The sequence below is a fragment of the Podarcis melisellensis genome, assembly GCF_964234715.1.
Source record: "Podarcis melisellensis genome assembly, chromosome: 13".
Taxonomy (NCBI): Eukaryota; Metazoa; Chordata; class Lepidosauria; order Squamata; family Lacertidae; genus Podarcis; species Podarcis melisellensis.
The window spans coordinates 19,050,602-19,069,739 of record NC_138545.1 but is presented as its reverse complement, the minus strand read 5'-3'; the positions used below and the strand labels follow the sequence as shown (position 1 = coordinate 19,069,739).

The following is a 19,138-nucleotide window of genomic DNA, read 5'->3' as shown; positions in this document are numbered from 1 at the left end:
CGTTTGCACCAGACGATGCTACCCGCTGCCTCTCCCCTGCACCTTCCAGCAAACAGGGATCAGGTGAAGGGTGCCACCCCACCGTCCGCTTCCCTTCTTACTCCCTGGTCATGATGCTTAGGGAATGCAGCCCAAGTCCCTTTCATCCAGTATGACAACGCAACGTCTCGCCAACCAGCACAGAGACAGAAAGGCAAGGCACACTGCGGGTTGGATAAATATCTTTTATATTGAAATGCATAGGTGAGTCCATTAATCTATGGTACTGGCTACAGGGAACCACAAGCCAAAGGGAAGGAGGTGTCAGTGGATTATTCCCAAGCTGCGGGGGTGGGAGGGATGTCAGCAAAGAGAAAAAAAGACCGAGGCTGGAAACTGGCGGAAGACTGATGTGCTGGAAGGATCAGGCAAACCAAAGGGGAAAGAGCTCTGGAAATGACTCAGGAGAACAATTCCGGTCCTATTAGCAATCTTACTCATCTTTCATGAGCGCAGCAGTTCTGGATCCCAACATCTTCTGGTCTAACGACAGGCTATCTCTTCCTTAGGTAGGTACAAGGTACTTGTGGTCTAGCTCCCATGCTCGCTCTTAACCCCATGCCCTTGCTGAGTTAGGGATGGGCTGAAGAGGACTACCCACTTGACGCCCATCTGCCCAAGCCTATAGCCTGCTGGGTGCTTGATAAAAACCCTCTGCCAGAGGAGGAATGAGGTTGGCATAGAATGGGCAGGCATGAGGTGACAGAGGCCGAATCTAGCTTCCACCAATTTCAAAGTGAGAGGAGAAAGGTAAAGAGGGACTGTTGGCCCAGATGCACCAGAATATACAGCCTGATGCATGAAGGGAAGAGAATGGCCTTGAAATTTTTCGCTTGGCTCATCTACATGACCTGCCAGCAGAATATAATTATTTCTGCGCCCATCAATTAGTCGCCGACTAAGACCAGTTTTTGTAACTTTTGGCACAGCAGAGACACCCCCAGGATCATCTTACACGCACCCATTTAACATGGCAAGCACTCGCTCTTACGGAAATTGCCAGCATTGGGCAAATCGGGACAAAGACCAGTTCTCGATGGGCTTCCCTCATGAGGTAAAAACAAATACCAGTCTTTTGCCACATAATGAAAAATATTCACAGCACAAGCTTGACAGGGTGTCTTTCCCACATCAAAAAGCAACAGGGTATTCATGATAAATGAAATGATCTGTTAAGAGGAGTCCCAGAGAATTGGGGGGGGGGGTGCGGGGGAGGGGAGAGAAGGTGCCATCTTCAGTTTACCACACACCTCGAGTTTTAAAGCTGGAAAGAGGCAGCCAGGTGTTAACTTGGGAGGGCAGATGTAGAGGGTTGGCGGTGTCCACTGAGCAGGATGGAAACGTGGAAGATAGGTATCAATAAATAAATATACTATAATGTTCATGTAATATAGTCCATGCACCAGAGAGAGAGAGAGAGAGAGAGAGAAAAGAACAAAAGAAAAGTCGCATTTGGACATGCTGTGTGTTACTATAAAGGAGGGCGATATTTTCTCCTCGGAGTCTAGCGTGCCACCTCTGTTGCTGTCATCGCTTCCTTTCCAAAGTCTGGTTTTCAACAGCTGAGTGGGTGATGCAAGCAGCCATGTTGAAGGAAGCAAGGCAAAGGTGTCAGTGCTGGGGGCCGGGGGCAATGGGGGACGGAGCCATCGGGGCTCAACAAGGGCAGGACTGTGTCACAAAGAGTGAGGTGGGTGGGTGGGTAAGGGTGTAGAGGAAGGACCAGTTTGGGGTTCTACACTCTTTTTGTGCAGGCAGGCATCCTAGCTATGCGTGAAATCGAAGGGCTCCAACTAAGTTGGGTAAGATCTATCGAGTTCAAGGTTACATCGTCACACTGTAGCAGGTAAGGAAAGCACCACGGAGACGAAATTTAGGACTAGGATCTGGGAACAGGGCAAGGGATGAAGACCAGAAGGGTTTTCGGAAATTATCTGAGCAGTCAATTAGCAGGGGAGGCAGGGAGAGAGAGGGAAGGAAGGTGTTGCTTCCTGACATTTCCCCAAATTAAAAAATTACTTCCAGGGCAAACAGATACTCAGGATCATTTAAACGTAGATTAGGCATCCCTTCATATTTTAAGCCTGTACGAAGGGACTGAGGAAGCTGCCATATACTGAGTCAGACCACTGGGCCAATCTAGTTTTGTCCTGTCTGCACTGATTGGTGGTGGCTCTCCTTAGGGGTTTCCCAGCCCTAGAGAAGCTAGAAATTGAACCCATGGCCTTCGCTCTACCACTCAGCCATGGCCCTGGAAAGGAAAGGCTCATGATCAGGACAGACAGCAATGAAAGGGTGGGCTCTCCTCCCCCAGCCCCCACCTTAGTGCAGAGCAACACATGGAATAATAATTCACAGGCTGCTATTTTGGTCAGTGATCACATGCTCACCTTATGGTTGCTTCTTCGATTCCAGAGTATAATTATGCCCACTGCATTCCCCTTATCCATTAGAGAAACCAAACTCATCAAAGAAAAATTTGCAAGGGCCAAATAAATAAATAATCGCATGGCCTTTTGTAAGGGATGGAAAAATACACGTTGAGCTAAGGAGTTCCACGACTGCTTCCTGTTTGGACCTCTGTTTTTGCAACAAACCTTCATTTCACTGCCTACTCAACCCATTTGCCAGAACTTTGCAGTCATGTGGCCAACCTGGATTTAGGGCAGAGGGCATGTCTTCTGGGCAGATTTCAGCCACAATTTCCATCGTTTTGTCACAAAGTGTGTGCAGTCCTGTCTCTTGCCCTCTTGCCTGCTTAGGCAATCCCATGTTTTGGCCAATTTGGAGGAATTTCTGATGGTATGAAAGCTATCCACTGCTCTGATTATAGGGGGGAAACCTTGCAAACACAGTACTGAAATGGCCATTTTTACAGAAACGCCTGGCACAGTTTTCTCTCTTTGTGCCAACGCAAACTCCGTTTAATTGGGGGATGCTCAAAAAAGATTAGCCTTGACCTAGGGAATGTTCCTATTTTATTGGGGCGGTGGAGTTTTAAAATCCCTCTATAGATATATGTCTGCTTTCTTAACCTCACTGATCTGGGTTTCATCTAGTGGAGGTAAGGAAGGAGGGAAGCAACTCACTGGAGACAATTAACAACAAAAAAGTGTTTTCTAGGGGAGGCAGGGGTGATAAGGTCAAGCATAGGGTTTATAGGGCTGAGCTCTGGGCAGGAGTCATGCTCCCGGGAGCAGAATTCTAAGGGCTTGAATTGGGGTTCTTAGGGTCAAGGGTCATCCAGGAGACACTCTCACACCAGGGAGGTTGGGGAAGGGATCATCGCGGTCGGAGAGAGGGGCATGCTGGTCGGAGAAAGGGGCAGGGCTGTTGGGGAGAGGCTCCCCTGCCGCAACGTGGACGGGTGCACAAACTCAGGGTTGATGTAGGTGAACCCCTGGAACTCGCTCTGATCAATGCTTGCGAGGACTAGCTGGTCTGGGGGTGTCAGCGCTGGAGGTGCCCGTGTGAAAAACTTGTCAAAGTTTTCGCCGCTTCGGCCGCACTGGATGGGGGGACGGGGGCAGAGAGAAAGAAAAGGGGAATAGGAGGGATGAGGGGAACAAGGAAAATGGAAAGAGAAAGGGAACAAGAATTATCTCTGTTGGTTTCTTTAACACAACCCCTCCCTCTCCATATTTTAATCTTTCTTGAACATGCTACGTCTTCAAAGGCGTTCCTCCATAATGTTTCCAGAATTAAAAACCAAACACAACCTCTGAATTTTTAACCTTAAAAAACCCCACCGCTCTGTTAGCCTTCTGAGCTTTGTTTGACATTTCTTTCCATCTCAGGGAGACGGAGGAATGGAAAGGAGTTTGAAATGGATCTACGGGTCTGACTAACTTTGGATACAGCCCTGAATCTTGATCACCGTTTTATTTCTTCCTGGTGCATGTCATTATATTGTGTTGTGTGAAGGTCTCTGCATGCTGCAGCTCATATATCTAGAGCTGGTGTCTGTGGGTGTTTACAGATATTAATAGATATGAAACGCAGTATTGTGTAGTAGTTTAAGAGTGTTGGAATAAGTCTGGGAAAACTCAGGTTTGAATCCTCATTTTGCCATGAAGGTGACCTCAGCCAGTCACACTCTCAGGCTGACCTACCTCACAAGGTTGCTGTGAGGATAAAATGGGAGGGGGCACAATGTACACTGCCTTGACTCCTTGGAGGAAGGCATACAGAAAGTAAATATACCAATAAAGTGATCTATGCACGTTGCAATGAATGTGTGAAGAGGTTCCGATTTGTAGATATGCAAAGTTCTGCCTGAGTAATGTACAGCAATGCATGTATTCTTAATGGAGGTATGTGACACTGTGCTTGAGCCACAGGTCCGTAGGACAACCTGAGTGTGCCCATCCACATGCACAAATACAGGTGTGTGCCTATTCACACCTGGTGGCAGGAGTCTGCACAGCTGGATGTGGCTGAGCTCATGTGGGGACCCAAAGCTACTCACTGGACGGGGGATGAACGGCGGGGGGATTTCCAGCTGCTCCAGCCTCTCCCAGTCCATCCAGCGGAAAAAGCCGTGCTCCCGAATATCCCGTTCCCCTTCTGGTCCTGAGCCCAGGCGCTTCAGTGGATGCTTGGTCAAGAACTGGGGAAAGAGAAAGAGATTTGCTAGGAACACCCTCCTCTTCTAAGGGGTGCGGACCACAGTCCGAGATTGCCTATTACAGGATGGAAATTGGACATTCTGTCAAGAAAGGCATGTCTCCCAATCTGCATGTACCAAGACAGGGAAGCGAGGTGAGAGCAGTGCCGGATTTACGTTCAGTGGTACCTCTGGTTGCGAACGGGATCCGTTCCGGAGGTGCAGCCGCATCCCGAGGAATTCGCAAGCGGATTAGCACTTATGTACATGCGCACACGGTGAAACCCAAAAAAATACTTCTGGGTTTGCCATGTTCACATCCTGAAGTTTACGTATCCAGAGGGATAGACTAATAAACTGATCTATGTACGTACCCAGAGGGATACGTAAGCGGAGGTACAACTGTATAAGCTAAACAAGCTATAGCTTAAGGCCCCACTCTCTTGGGCCCCCCCCCAAAAAAAAATAAAGGGGAAAAAACTGGATGTACATTTCCAAAATATAAGACTACTTTGATATCAATTACTTTGATATATAACAATTACTTTGATAAAATACGTATTTTGTTATGTGCAAATGGCTTTAGATACCTATTAGGTCCATAAATTACCATATAGCATATTTTCAACAGAAAAAATAACGGCAGGCAATTCGTTGTTGACAAAGGACAGCTGGACATATAAAGGGCCCCATTACCTTCAATAGCTTAGGGCATCATCAAACCTAAATTCAGCCCTGGGTGAGAGGGAGAAGCGTTTAACCCTTTACAACCCTGCTGATTCTCCCCTTTGGATCCCTGCTCCTCCATTATTGCTGTCCATTAAAAATGTCCAGGGGCAGAAAAATCAGCTTGTGAATTCAGAGTTAAGCACCTCCCACCTTTCGGCCAATTGTTCCCTGAAAGTCCTTCTATTCTCAAGGAGAGTCACCCATTGTTTCCCTCACAACCACCTGGTTTCAACCTTCAGGGCAGCCAAAAGGAAATGTGGCATGAAGCCTTTCTCCTCTTTGATGTGCCAGGACTCACCCCTTTGCAGATGGAGACAGCCTCACGTGAAAGAGATTTGGGATAGGACACCGTGTGCTCCATGATCGACTGGAAGAGTTCGTCCTCGTCCTCTCCATCAAATGGTGGCTGTGGACCAGAAGCTAGTGTGAGAACTATGGCAGGTGGAATATTTACACTAAAGAATTAATGCCTTGAGGTCTCTTGGCAACAGCCACAAACCATCCCATGATACCACAAATGTATCCCTTGACCTGGACTGGATCATGAAAAAAACCCACCTCAACATACTTACCTGCCCAGCTAACATTTCATACAGAAGGACACCAAATGACCACCAGTCCACTGACTTCCCGTATGGCTGATAGGCAATAATCTAAGATGGGTAGAAATGGGAGGTTAGGTCCTTTAAATCTACAGACCTTTTTCATTCCACTTTTTTTACCCAAACAGGTCCAACAAAGCAGCTTACGAAAATAAACTCTAAAACCATAAGCAACATAGTAAATAACAACCAATAACAGAAATCCAAACCATATAAACCAAGATGTTCCAATAGAAGCAACAAACACGATTCAATTGGTCCCAAATGTCCTTAGAAATTAAGTTCCCTTTGCCCAATATCTGAAAAACTATTAGAGAAGTAGCAAAGTGAGCCTCTCTGGGGAGTAACCTCGTCTATAAGTCACCAAGGCATGCATTGGAGAGCTAAGAGCCAAGATTCCTGGCAACAGGGTGAATTGGGATAGCAGATTCATTCATTCAACAACCTGTTTCGTCCCGAATGCTCTGAGGGTCAAACGGATTATGAAAAGGACACAACAAATTAAGGCAGGGGAGGAGGTCAACTATTCCACTCACAACCCCACACATTTAACTGTAAAATTAGACCCCAGGCACAGAAATATGCAATAATGGGTGTGCCTGTCATATACAGTTGTTTTGGATCCGAGCATAAGAGGTAGAAATTTGAAACCAGGGCTCTGGAGTTTTTAGAAGGCAACAAGTCTAACCTATAAGGTTAAATTCCTGGGGAGAGTTTAGATTAGAGCAGAAGGAACCTGATGTTTCTTTGGAAGGGTGGTGAGTTGTGTGATTGGGGATGGGAGACTTAGGAGCATTCTGTACCTCTGGAGCGATGTAGTCCGGTGTTCCACAAAAGGTCCGTGTGGTGATGCCAGGAAAAATGTTTTCTTTACACATCCCAAAATCAGTAATCTTAATGTGACCATCAGCATCCAACATTACATTGTCCAGTTTCAGATCCCTGAAGGCAGGAGAGACAAAGCAAGCGATAGGAGTGCCCAGCAGAGGGCGCCAAATTACAGCTGGGAATTACATCCTCCAAGTAAGGAAGGGATGGGCAGATTCATCAATTTCAGCTTCTCCCAGTTTCTCACTTTTCCAGTTTGAAATTCAGTCTTCCACATAAATTCGTGATTTTTTGTCTTGTGAAAATTCACCAGCAGTCTAGTATGATTTTTTTCCTTGATGTGCACATTTCTGCAGAGCAATTTCCCCTAATATAATGCATTTTTGTAAGTTATTTTCATGTGCACATTACTTGGCTGGAGAACATTAAGAGAAGCCTGCATTTCAACCACTGGCTATGTTTCAGTTCATGCAGTGTTATGGAAAGTGTAAATAAGGCATGTTCACCTTTAAATGCAAACTGAATTCCTCCCCAATTCCTAGTTCCAAGAGGACAACCCAGAATGAAAGATGATTTGCCTATTAGAATATCTCTTTTTTTAAAAAAAAATATTAATTTTTTTTCCTGTTTTACGATTTCAACATTTTACATGCTTTAGAATATCCAATGACTTCCCTTCTTCTCCTTCCATGTTTCATTTTGCATATCTTACATCCCCGCATTTTTTACAATAACTATTCAAATTGGTTTTCCACTGTTACATCCATCAAAACTTATTTACTCTGTTGAATTTATCGTAATGTTGCCAGCATTTTTTGCCTATTAGAATCTTGATAGTAGAAGGAAGGAAGGAAGGGAGGAAGGGAGGAAGGAAGGGAGGGAGGGAGGAGTCCTGTAGAGATTTGGAGAGGGGGCAGGGGGGAAGAAGAGATGGAGCCAGAACCCCTGGATTTGGGGGGGGGGAGTGGGGTTTTGCAGTTGAGTCTGGGACCTCTATAGAGAACAGAATAGACTCACCTGTAAATAATTCCTTTGTTATGCAAAAAGAACAGGCCAATAGCAATTTCTGCAGCATAAAACCTGTAACAGAGAAGGGGAAAAGGGTGAGGAGGGTTAAGGGGGGGAGAGGGAGGAAGGGAAAGAGATAACATGGCAAGGATTTCATTAGCAGCATCACTGAAGTCATCATGGTGGCTCTGATGGCTACTTTTCACATGATGTTTGAAAAATACAAGCAGGCACACTCACTAACCATGCCATTCCAGTACCATACAGCTCCTCCACACAGTACTTACCACCTCCCCAACTCTCCACCTTTGTAATAATACTCAAATTAAAAAAGGTAATGTGTTAATTTCTGCATGATCACAAGAGAGCTTTTTATTCTGCGTACAAGTGGCTGCAAGTTACTGTGTGTAGACCTGCTTCCCGCTGCATCAAGTTAGGATTAAAGCATATTCCACGTACAGGTACCAACCTTTACATGTTACCAGGGACGTGGGTTGGCAGGCACACAGGCTAGTTTTCATTCTTGTGAATTTAAAGGTTTTCTGTTATCTATATGGCACCAGCAACATGCACGGCGCTGTACAGAGCAGTAAGAAGGCAGGTCCCCGTGCCAAGGAACTTACAATCTGAAATCAGACCCAGTGGAGGCAATAGCGGGGCAATGCAGGCAAGGATAAATAGGAAGAACAATGCATGTATGTATGTATGTATGTGGGGAGACAGTGCAGAGTGTGGTGGTTGGAGCAAATATGGGAAACCTCCAGCCCACAAGCCTAATTAGGTCCAGCAGTGATCCTAATTTTACCAGAGAGGCCATTTTCTCCAGCTGCGCACACCAGCCCTACACCTATGTTGGCTTCATTTTAGGAGGAGATAGGAACACAGGAAGCTGCCTTCTATCATCTCAAATAAATGGTCTGCCTAAAGCGGTGTTGTCCACCTAGCAGTGGTTCTCCATCGTTTAAGGCAGGAGTCCTTTAACATGGGACCTTCTGCATGCAAGGCAGAGCTAAGATAAGGTGAGAGGTATGAAGTGGTCCCAGAAATGCATACAGGAGAATGGCCACTCCACACCCCAACATGGCGCGCCAGGAACAGGAGGGCTGCTACACTCATCGTACATCTAAAGCACATGACTTCCCTCAAAGGATCATGGGAACTATCGTTTGTTAAGAGTGCTGGCAACTGTAACTCTCTAAGGGGGTAAACTACAACGTACAGTAGTACCTCTGGTTACAGATGCTTCAGGTTACATACGCTTCAAGTTACAGACTCCGTTAACCCAGAAATAGTACCTCGGGTTAAGAATTTTGCTTCAGGATGAGAACAGAAATCGTGCAGCGGAGGTGCAGCGGCAGCAGGAGGCCCCATTAGCTAAAGTGGTGCTTCAGGTTAAGAACAGTTTCAGGTTAAGAACGGACCTCCGGAACGAATTAAGTACGTAACCAGAGGTACCACTGTACTTTAAATGAATGGTGTGCAAGTAGCCTAAGACTCTGGCTTTTCAGGCAAAAAGGATCCTATCTCCAACGTAGCTGCCTGCCTTGTCATTCTCACATTCCATCTGAATGTCATTTTAAGACAGGGGAGTCTCTTGCAAAAATTGGTAGCCCAAGCTTACTTCCCATGGTTCTTCTCAGCGGCTTGGACAGAGGGTGGGGGAGTGGGTGTTTTAAACTCCTTGTCAATTATGTTTCTTTTTAGAGCAAGTGGTCGCTTGTTGATTTCACATTCAGGTCACTCAATTACACAACTTCACTGGAGTGTAATAATTTCCCATGAAACTGAGCTCTGGCATACGTAAGCATGCAGAATGAAGCGGTAGAATCCCGAGGCCATAGAGCAGACTGTACCACTTCAGACCGCTGTGAGAGGGTGGTGTGTGTGGGCCACATTTTTGAACGCTCATCCAGGTAAAAACTCTCCACAAGGAGAAATCTAGTACGTCAGGGAGAAAAATTCTTGCCCAGCTAACTCCCTGCCGTGCTCATTTGCAAGTGCAGGAAGTGGGTCTCCTTGCTTTCCTGACATAGAAAGGTATTTAAATGTGAGGTCTCACCTGCAGTCTGAAGTGGTACAGACCACTCTACAACCTCAGAACTCTATTAATTACTTCACTCCCACTTCATTCTGCTGCGTATGTGGAGCACTCCTGATTCACCTGACACAGAGGTGGATCTTCAAACACATGGCTCTTAGGACCAAAGTACACATTTCACCAGGAATCCCCCATTGAACTCTAGACATTTTATTTTATGCTCTTACTAAGGGCATTCGCAGGGGGACTGCATGCACCATGCTGGAATGTTTTCAGCCACAGAGCAAACAGCAAGTGTGCATGTGTTCGGGCGAGAAAAGATTTAGATCAGGAAAACAGCACAGTTAAAGGTAAAGGGACCCCTGACCGTTAGGTCCAGTCACAGACAACTCTGGGGTTGCGGCGCTCATCTCGCTTTACTGGCCAAGGAAGCCGGCATACAGCTTCTGGGTCCTGTGGCCAGCATGACTAAGCTGCTTCTGGCGAACCAGAGCAGCACACAGAAACGCTGTTTACCTTCACGCTGGAGTGGTACCTATTTATCTACTTACACTTTGGCGTGCTTTCAAACTGCTAGGTTGGCAGGAGCAGGGACTGAGCAACAGGAGCTCACCCTGTCACAGGGATTCGAACCACCAACCTTCCAATCGGCAAGCCCTAGGCTCAGTGGTTTAGAGTACAGGAGGGGTAAGCATTAAACACCTACACCCCCAAGCTATTTCCCTGATCCAGCTAGCAGCCTTTGGTTGCGCAAAGGATTTAGACACCGGTCATGTGTAGTTTGTCACTTAAACAGTGTTAAAACTATGTTCAAGAGATTTTGATGATATGACATATAAGATCCCTGTTGAGAGAATGCCAAAAGTAGGTAGTAAACATGGATGAAGGGCGTACAATAGAATATTCATAAGAATACTTACTAGGCTTCTGGCAACAGGAGGAGAAGCGGAGACAATGACATGGTTTTTCTTTGTATGAAAGTCATTGTGTTCATTTAATGAATACTATTGCAAAATCAATGAAAATATTGGGGGGGGGGCAGCAGTGCATGTTCCAGGATTTGGGGAATCCCTAAATCAAGCATCTTCAGTGGGTCCCCTTGAACTGAAAGAGGTTGGGTGTGCAGTGACACTTGGGACTGTGGGCCCATCTGCCAAACACGAGGCCTTTGCAAATGCCAAACACGAGGCCTTTGCAAATGCCCAACCTGACCACCCTTTGAAGATACGTAAGAAAAGTCGTTCTCAGGTGTCATCATGTTTTGGACTGGAGTGACTATGCAAGTAAAGACAGGCAGGCAGAGGGTACCTCTGGACAAGGACAATTTAGCAACACACACTCATCGCTGTCCTGCTTGAAGCCGGAAGTGGAATAGCAGCTCTCCTTACAAACCTCTGGCATTCTGTAGCCAACTGGGCAGTCCCTCGTCCGCCCGTTCCAAATGTTGGAAGGCAATTGTCATTGGGATCATTATGTGAGAAGAAAAAGTTAAAGACTCCACCACTCCCCTCCCAGTAATGGTAGTGCTCCCCCCACCCTTCTGCAATTTAGGGAAGAGGGGAAAAAAGATACAGAAAGCCAAAGTTATTCGGAAATGCAAGGAATGGAGTGGCAGAGCTGTTTCTTAGAGAGGGAAGACAAATGATTGAGAAGGAAATGGCTGGAGGACACCCCAGGAAACAGCTAGAGCAATCTAGTAGGATGGAATAGCAGCACATAGACTGTCTACAGCAGGGGAAATTGTGCACTGAGTTGTCTACAAAAAAGGGTTGGGTTTTACGAGCCCCCAGGAGGAAAAATGTGGGGAAACTTGAGAGGGGAAGTGTTTAGCTAATGATACTGTACAAACGCCCTGTAAGAACTGAGTGAAGAAGCAGAGTTGTTCCAATGTGAGAGCAGCTAGAGAGAGAGAGAGAGAGAGAGAGAGAGAGAGAGAGAGAGAGAGAGACCCATTCTCAATTGAGTTCCCCAAGAGACTCACGTACATAGCATGAGGTTCCTTGAATTTCCCAACCTGCTGGATATGATACATCAGGTCTCCTCCATTGACATACTCCATGACAAAATAGAGCCGGTCCTTGAAGGAAAAAACCAGGATGTGTGTCCATTATTGCCACAGGCAGATAAAGTGAAAGACCCAGATACCACAGCATGCCCCCCTTCCCTCTCTGCAATGCTTAGTCGGTTAAACCAATTAAGACAGGGATTCCCAAACTTTTCCCCTCATGGGCCACTTGAAAATTGCTAAGGGTCTTGATGGACCTCTTAATTATTTTTCTTGCCTCTAGTAGCAATTGTAATGCCCTGTGCCAGATGCTATATAATTCTAAATTGTATTTTTATTGCTTCTTCCCACCCCACCCCCTTTATTGTATTACTGTTTGGGAATTCCACAGAATTCATATTGTGTGTGTTCCTCACGGACATGCCGCAGACGCCTGAATGAAGCACAGTGACCCATTTGGGAACCCCTAAATTAAGATACATTTTGATTGAATGTGACTCAATTAATTGGACAGCAACCTTTAGAAACTTATTTTAACCACTAGTTCTAAAAAGATGGCTGCCATCTTATAAGAAGACATCCCCTGCTGCGCAAGGGAGATGAGGGGAAATGCCTCTTCCGAGATGCTGCTGTGTCGTATGCATTCATCCATTTTCCCCTGCATGCAAATTTAAGTGGAGGCAATGAATTACGTAATCAACAAAACAGCATACAGTTAAATAGCTACAGTTTCTTTAACCAAGTAAATAACCACACGCAATTACTGCGGTTTGGAAGGTAGAGTGCAGCTGGGTTAGGAAATGTGGACGCTCCCCCATGGCCAAAACTCTCTTTTCCACCATAGTACATTCAACGTCGTCATCTTGGATGATCACGTCTTTCTTGAGGATCTTGATGGCAAACAGCTCGTCCGTTCCACGGCGCTCTGCCAGCATCACCTGTGGGGAGAAAACCCTAAAAGTTTGGGTCTTGCCCACACCTACCCAAAGGAAACTCATGACACCCTGGGCTCCTTACACAGAACTTACTTCCCACGTAGGGACAGTAGTGTTTGGGGTTTTTTACTGAATTCAAGGTGGTATGATAAAAACATTGTTTTCCTATGAACAGAGACAGTAGGTGGTGCTAAATGAAAATAGCACACAAACACCCCTAACACAAATTGAAAACCCCACTGGCAGGTGTTGAATTTTTGTAGGGAACATTCTAGGATGTTTCATAGGGCGAAAATTGCCAAATGATTTACGGAAGGGACGTTTCCATGGGCAGTGGGGTGCAGTTTAGTTATTCCCTCCCCACCCCACCCCTTAAACTTCTTTTAACATTTTGCAAAGTGCTCTTTTGCACCTGGAAGCTTCCATTTACTTATTTGTTCTTTTCCCGAAATACATTACATTTTGCCTTTCCACTTTCCAAAAAACAACAACAACCAACCAATATAACTTTTACAATACAACACCGGCACATGGCACAATGAAAAACTAAACAGTTTAAAGGCAGAGAAAAGATGGAAGATTAAAATTTCACAAAAATTCCTGGGAGCAAAAGCCTGTCAAATGAAGCAGTTCTCCTGAGGTAATGAAGGACCATCAGAGAAAGAGAGAAAAAGGCAGGCTTCCCTAGGCTGTGAGTTTCACAATGTAGGCGTGGCCACAAAGGAAGCCCTCCCAAGCTCCCCAATCAATTGCATGTCTGATGCTGGGACACAGAGCAGGTCCATATGTCCTGCTTGTTGAGCCTTCCTCCTGATTGTTATACAAGTGGTGTCTCTTAAAAGCTCCAAAGTAGCACAAGCTTCAATACGAATAGGAAGGAAGGAAGGAAGGAAGGAAGGAAGGAAGGAAGGAAGGAAGGAAGGAAGGAAGGTGATAGATGATAGATAGATAGATTAGATAGATAGATAGATGATAGATGATAGATAGATAGATAGATAGATAGATAGATAGATAGATGATAGATAGATAGATAGATAGATAGATAGATAGATGATAGATAGATTAGATAGATAGATAGATGATAGATAGATAGATAGATAGATAGATAGATAGATAGATAGATAGATAGACAGATAATCCTCTGGGTGGATGAGAGTTCCAGCACTGCAGAAGGGTGTGCTCAGCCTCCAAAGAACCAGAGGAGCAGGAGGCAAAAAGAAAACAAAGAAAGGTTCTCCAAATCCCGTGACAGTTCTGCAGGGGAAGCAGGTGACTTTACACACTTTCTTGGAGGTGAAGTATTTCGTGCACGGGACTTCCGGGATAGCGCGATCCGGTAATGGCGGATTCCCTCCGAGCTCCGGAGGGAATCGGCTCCGCTGAGGACGGGTCTTGCCGTGCCGGCGACACGGGGACCCTTAAAAACCGCAGGCGCTGAAGCCTGCGGACTTGGTGACTCGGTGGGCACCTTAAACGCCCTCCCCGACCCGCGAAGAGCCTTTTTAAAGGCTGCGGAGTGGACTGGGGTGCGGCGCGGTGCTGAGAGTCCATCGCTACCTCGGCGGAGCGAAGCCGCGAGCCATGGCCGGAGAGCGCTGTCTTCCTTCCTGAAATTTGGACTGAAATAAAGAACCCGTGAGTAAAATGGAAATTTGATACTAAAATTTTACCTTTGATCGGAGTACGACCGGGGGATGTGCTAAAAGGAAGTCCACACTCCCCCCCCCCCACAAAAAGATTTAAGCAAGGAGAGAAGCACTGAGGTGGAAAGACTTTTGTGCTTAGAAAGATAACTCGCACGAATTGGATTAAAAAGCTATTGTGCTGGAGAGGAGAGAGGAACATTAGAAGTTTTTATGTAATTCCCCCCCCCCCATTCTGGACCCGGGAGGGTCCTGCGTGTGAGCCTGAGGAAAAGGAGAAGAAAGTTTGACAGCTGTCAAAAGAGCTGTCAAACGGGCGATTAAAGGCTGGAATTGAGATACTTAGAAAATCTTTTTTGGATTAAAGGCGATATATTGTATCTGAACTGATTGGAAACAAAGTATTTGTGAATAACAAAGTAACGAACTGTTGGAAAAAGAACTATTGGACTGGTAATCCCCCTGGAGGGAACCAAAGATATTGCAATGGCAGCAGAAGGAAAATTACTGGCAGAGATTGAAAGGATGTTCTTTCTCGTGGGAATTCTACAAGAAAAGACTGCAGATATGAGCAAACAACTCGTGACCTTGAATCTGAAATTGTGCAACTCTGCTGATGACAAAAAGTTGGGAAACAACCCGGCAGCCGAAACAGAAGAGACAGCTTTGGAAATAGGGGGAGAGGACGAAGAAGAAGGAGAGGACGTTCAGAGGGAAAGTACCAACCAAAAGCCTACAGCTTCAGAAAATAAAGGATTTGATGAACAGGACCAGTGTACCGTAAATTTGCAAAAGGAGAGAAGGACAAAGGAAGAAGCCCCTGGAACATTTGAAATACTGGAACATAAAAGAATAAACAAACATGATTGGGACTTCTTCCTCAAGTTTGAGTATGGTAGACTGGCAGACCCTTGGTGGCAATTGCTATGGACTGACTCGGTGGAAGGAAAGAACAAGTATGACTGGGACCCCTTCTTTAAGTTTGAGCATGGGAGACTGGCAGATCCTTGGCAGCAAATGCTATTGACTTTGGCGGAAGGAAAGAAGAAGGAGCTTGGGACACAACTCCTTCGAGAATTGAAGGCCAATAAGCAACAAAATAGACGGGGAAAGACTAACTGGGGCTTGAGAGCCTCGGATGTGAGAAATCCGGGCTGAGACTGATTTTTTAGAATAGTAATGTGGAAAGGGACAGAAACTGGGCCAGGGAGGGAGGGGGAGAGTAGAATAGTAAGAATTTTTGATTTATGATCTTTTAATTTAGATATGTTTTGTTTAATATAAAAAGGGAGGATTCGTGTGAGAGAAGATGGGTCGACCTTAGAGAAAGGAGTTAATGTGTAAAAATTTATAAGTAAATTTGAGTCTAACAAGAGATGCTAAATATAAAGAACAGAGGATAACAATATAATAGAGAGAAGAGGAAATAACTTGCTGAATTAACTATAGAAATTGGAATGTGGGAAGGAGAGATGTGGGGAAGTCAAGGAAAGAGGGTAATGAAAATTATATATGTATTGTTCTGTGTTTGGTGTCTGTGTGTGTGTGTTTGTCTATAAAAAATTTGAAAACTCAATAAAAATTTATAAAAAAAAAGAAGTATTTCGTGCACGTACATCCTTTTCTCGCCATCGCACTTCCTCAAATGGAAACACATTCAATGCATTGCTGCGCCTGCAGTTGCAATACTGCTCCTCTGTGCACATCCCTTAAAAAAAAGCAGGCCTACCTTGCCGAAACTGCCCTTGCCCAGCACCATCAGGAAGTTGAAGTCGGAGATGTGGAAGCGGTTGGTGCCAAAGAACCCGCCACGCTTGGTGTCAGTGGGGCTGGGGGATGGCGATGGGATGGGGCCATGGCGAACCTTCTGCAGGCGCACCGTGGTTCGAGGCAGGGAGGAGAGGAAAACACAGACATGGATATGCATGAGTACCACCTCCTCCTTAAGCTCAGAACAAGGGGCAGGAGAGCCGGCAATACAACTAATGCAGTATCTACGCCAATAGTGGCACATTGGTTTATTTTAGTCAATATGTCCATGTCCCCTGCCCCATGTTTACTCAATAATAACAATAATAATAATTTATTATTCATTCCCCGCCCATCTGGCTGGGTTTCCCCAGCCACTCTGGGCGGCTTCCAACAAAACACTAAAATACAATAACCTATTAAACACTAAAAGCTTCCTTAAACTGGGCTGCCTTCAGGTGTCTTCTAAAAGTTTGGTAGTTACTTTTCTCTTTGACATCTGGTGGGAGGGCGTTCCACAGGGCGGGTGCCACTACCGAGAAGGCCCTCTGCCTGGTTCCCTGTAACTTGGCTTCTCGCAGCGAGGGAACCGCCAGAAGGCCCTTGGAGCTGGACTGTCCAGGCAGAACGATGGGGGTTGAGACGCTCCTTCAGGTATACTGGGCCGAGGCCATATAGGGCTTTAAAGGTCAGTGCCAACACTCTGAATTGTGCTCGGAAACGTACTGGGAGCCAGTGTAGGTCTTTCAAGAACGGTGTTATACGGTCTCGGCGGCTGCTCCCAGTCACCAGTCTATTACGTTATGACACACTCTGCATGATAGGAAGAGTTTGTGAAACTTGTGCAAAAGCTGTAAAGTAGCTTGGTTGTATGTCTAGTTCCTTATAAACATTTATAAAGCAGGGGTTGTGTGAAGTTTGTGGAGTGGCAGATGCATGCAACGAAGAGGGGAGGTTCAATGACTCAGGGCTTTGCATGCAGAAGGTCTCAGGTTCAACCCCAAGCATCTCTGGGATCTCAGGACTGGGAAAGCACCTCTGAAACCTTGGAGAGCTACTGCCAGATAGAATGACCCCCACTGGACCAATGGCACCTGGCACATTGTGAGGCAGCATGCTATGTTCAAGGGCTTATCCTATACAGGAGGCCCAGGAATACCCAGTTCTGTCTCAGAGCCTTCTGCCTTTCTTTCTTTAATCCATTTGCCCCACAAGTACTTTCTACCTTCTGCTCACCTCCTTCAGGAAGTTTGGGGCAGTCAAAAGGAAATATTTCCTCTCTGTGCAAGTGTGGATTCAAACAGCAGCTCAGGGTGGCCACTCATAATAGAGGGTTTGTATCGACATCTGTGGCTATGAGCCATGATACAGAATGCAATGTTCATATTCAGAGGTATTACGTGTGTATGTATATCTGTGTGTGTGTGTGTGTGTGTGTGTGTGTGTGTGTGTGTATGCACTGAGAAAAACAATAAGGGGGTGGCTTTCTCCACTAGGCACCTGCTTCTATGTCTCAACTGCTTTAACATTTCTGCTATGTTAGGGGGGAATTTGCATCTGCTGCCCTGACACTAAATACATTGACTTGGGAATAAGCACCACTTTGTTGCAGAAAAGGATAATTAATTGATTGATTGATTGATTGATTGATTGATTGAGGTCTGCAACCATGTGCATTTATTGCCAGCTGCCCCCTATATAGAGTGCTATTAGGTTTTTTAAAAAATAATAATAGTAATAAAAGGAAAGGATGCCCATGGCAGCCCAAGTGCAGATGCAGGGCCTGTTTGCTGCTGCCCTCAACATCAGTACCCGGAGATCCAAATCTGTGTCACTGCTTGGAGCTGCCCAGGAACGGCTCGCGCTGGGCACTGCTGGTCTTGATGGACTTTTCCCCCCGTCCAAGCGTAGCTGTTCCTCTTATGTTGCTTCCCTCCCACTCTATAAAGCCCTTGAAATCAGCTCCAAGACTGACTGGTGTCCTTACGGACAGCAAACGGGAAACCAACTTCACCCCCTCCCCATCTCATTGCACCAAGAGAAAGGCAGAAGAAACTAAGGGAATCGCAGGTACCTCATAGAGCTCCAGTGGGAAGTTGCAAGCCTGGAAGACCAAAAATAAAAATAAATCAGGGTTTAAGACAGATGCACAAGTAAACTTTGCCCTATTCTTATCTCCTGGCTAGGAGTACCATTTCAGGTCAATTGCCAGTGATCCAGTCCGACCACCCTCTCTCCCTCCCTTGGAGTCCTAAGAGAAGAAGTCATTCAGAGGTATTCCCTCCAACCTGGCTCCTTTCATCACAGCAGTGGCCCTGCCACACCACCCCCAGCTAGGGGTGTGGTTTGTGTTTGGGCTGGATATGGCACATAGTTGGCGGGGGCAGACCAGGGGAGCGTGCCAGTCCAAGCGGGGCCGGAGAGCCACAAGGTTACCTCGAATTTCTGGAGCAGCCCACAGTTTTCTGCATCGGCCACAGGGACACTATAATATTCGCCCTCCTCCTGATTGAGCAATTTGTACCTGGGACAGCAACGCAGACAGGGACACCAGGCAGGGAGGAGGAGGAGGAAGATGAACAAGAGGAGGGAGTGATTAGAGAGAGAGATGGATGGGGAGGAATGCAGAAGGAAATGGAAACAGAAGAGTGGGGTGAGGGGTGGGAGGAGAAATGAGGGGTATTTGATGGATTAGATAAGATAGATAAGTAGTTAAGGTAGATTAAAATAGATAAGGTAGATAGATAAGGCAGAGAAGACAGGTAGATAGATAGACAGATTGGATTAGATAATGGAGCCATCCAGGCAAACAGATAAAAACCCAAAGAGACGCCAAGACGGACGGGAAAGAGAAAGAAAATGAGCCGGTGGTGGTCCCCCGAGTTGCCCCATCATTATTTTCCATCTTTGCTTCTCTCCACCACCCCCCTCCGGCCCTGCTCCCCCACAGATTTCC

General features: G+C 46.0%; 1 protein-coding gene across 1 annotated transcript in view; it reads right to left on the bottom strand.

The window, feature by feature from the left end:
- Window positions 1-210: 210 nt before the first annotated feature.
- Window positions 211-19,138, bottom strand: part of PRKCG (protein kinase C gamma) — a 52,469-nt gene continuing 33,541 nt past the window's right edge. Inside the window, exons 8-18 of the mRNA XM_081885945.1 lie at window positions 18,619-18,706; window positions 18,257-18,286; window positions 16,163-16,300; window positions 12,620-12,793; window positions 11,836-11,927; window positions 7,822-7,884; window positions 6,780-6,918; window positions 5,947-6,027; window positions 5,673-5,780; window positions 4,508-4,648; window positions 211-3,547 (exon numbers count right to left, since the gene is read on the bottom strand). Of these exons, the coding sequence (XP_081742071.1) occupies window positions 3,296-3,547; window positions 4,508-4,648; window positions 5,673-5,780; window positions 5,947-6,027; window positions 6,780-6,918; window positions 7,822-7,884; window positions 11,836-11,927; window positions 12,620-12,793; window positions 16,163-16,300; window positions 18,257-18,286; window positions 18,619-18,706 (1,306 nt within the window). The 3' untranslated portion in view covers window positions 211-3,295. The remainder of the gene's footprint in view (window positions 3,548-4,507; window positions 4,649-5,672; window positions 5,781-5,946; window positions 6,028-6,779; window positions 6,919-7,821; window positions 7,885-11,835; window positions 11,928-12,619; window positions 12,794-16,162; window positions 16,301-18,256; window positions 18,287-18,618; window positions 18,707-19,138) is intronic.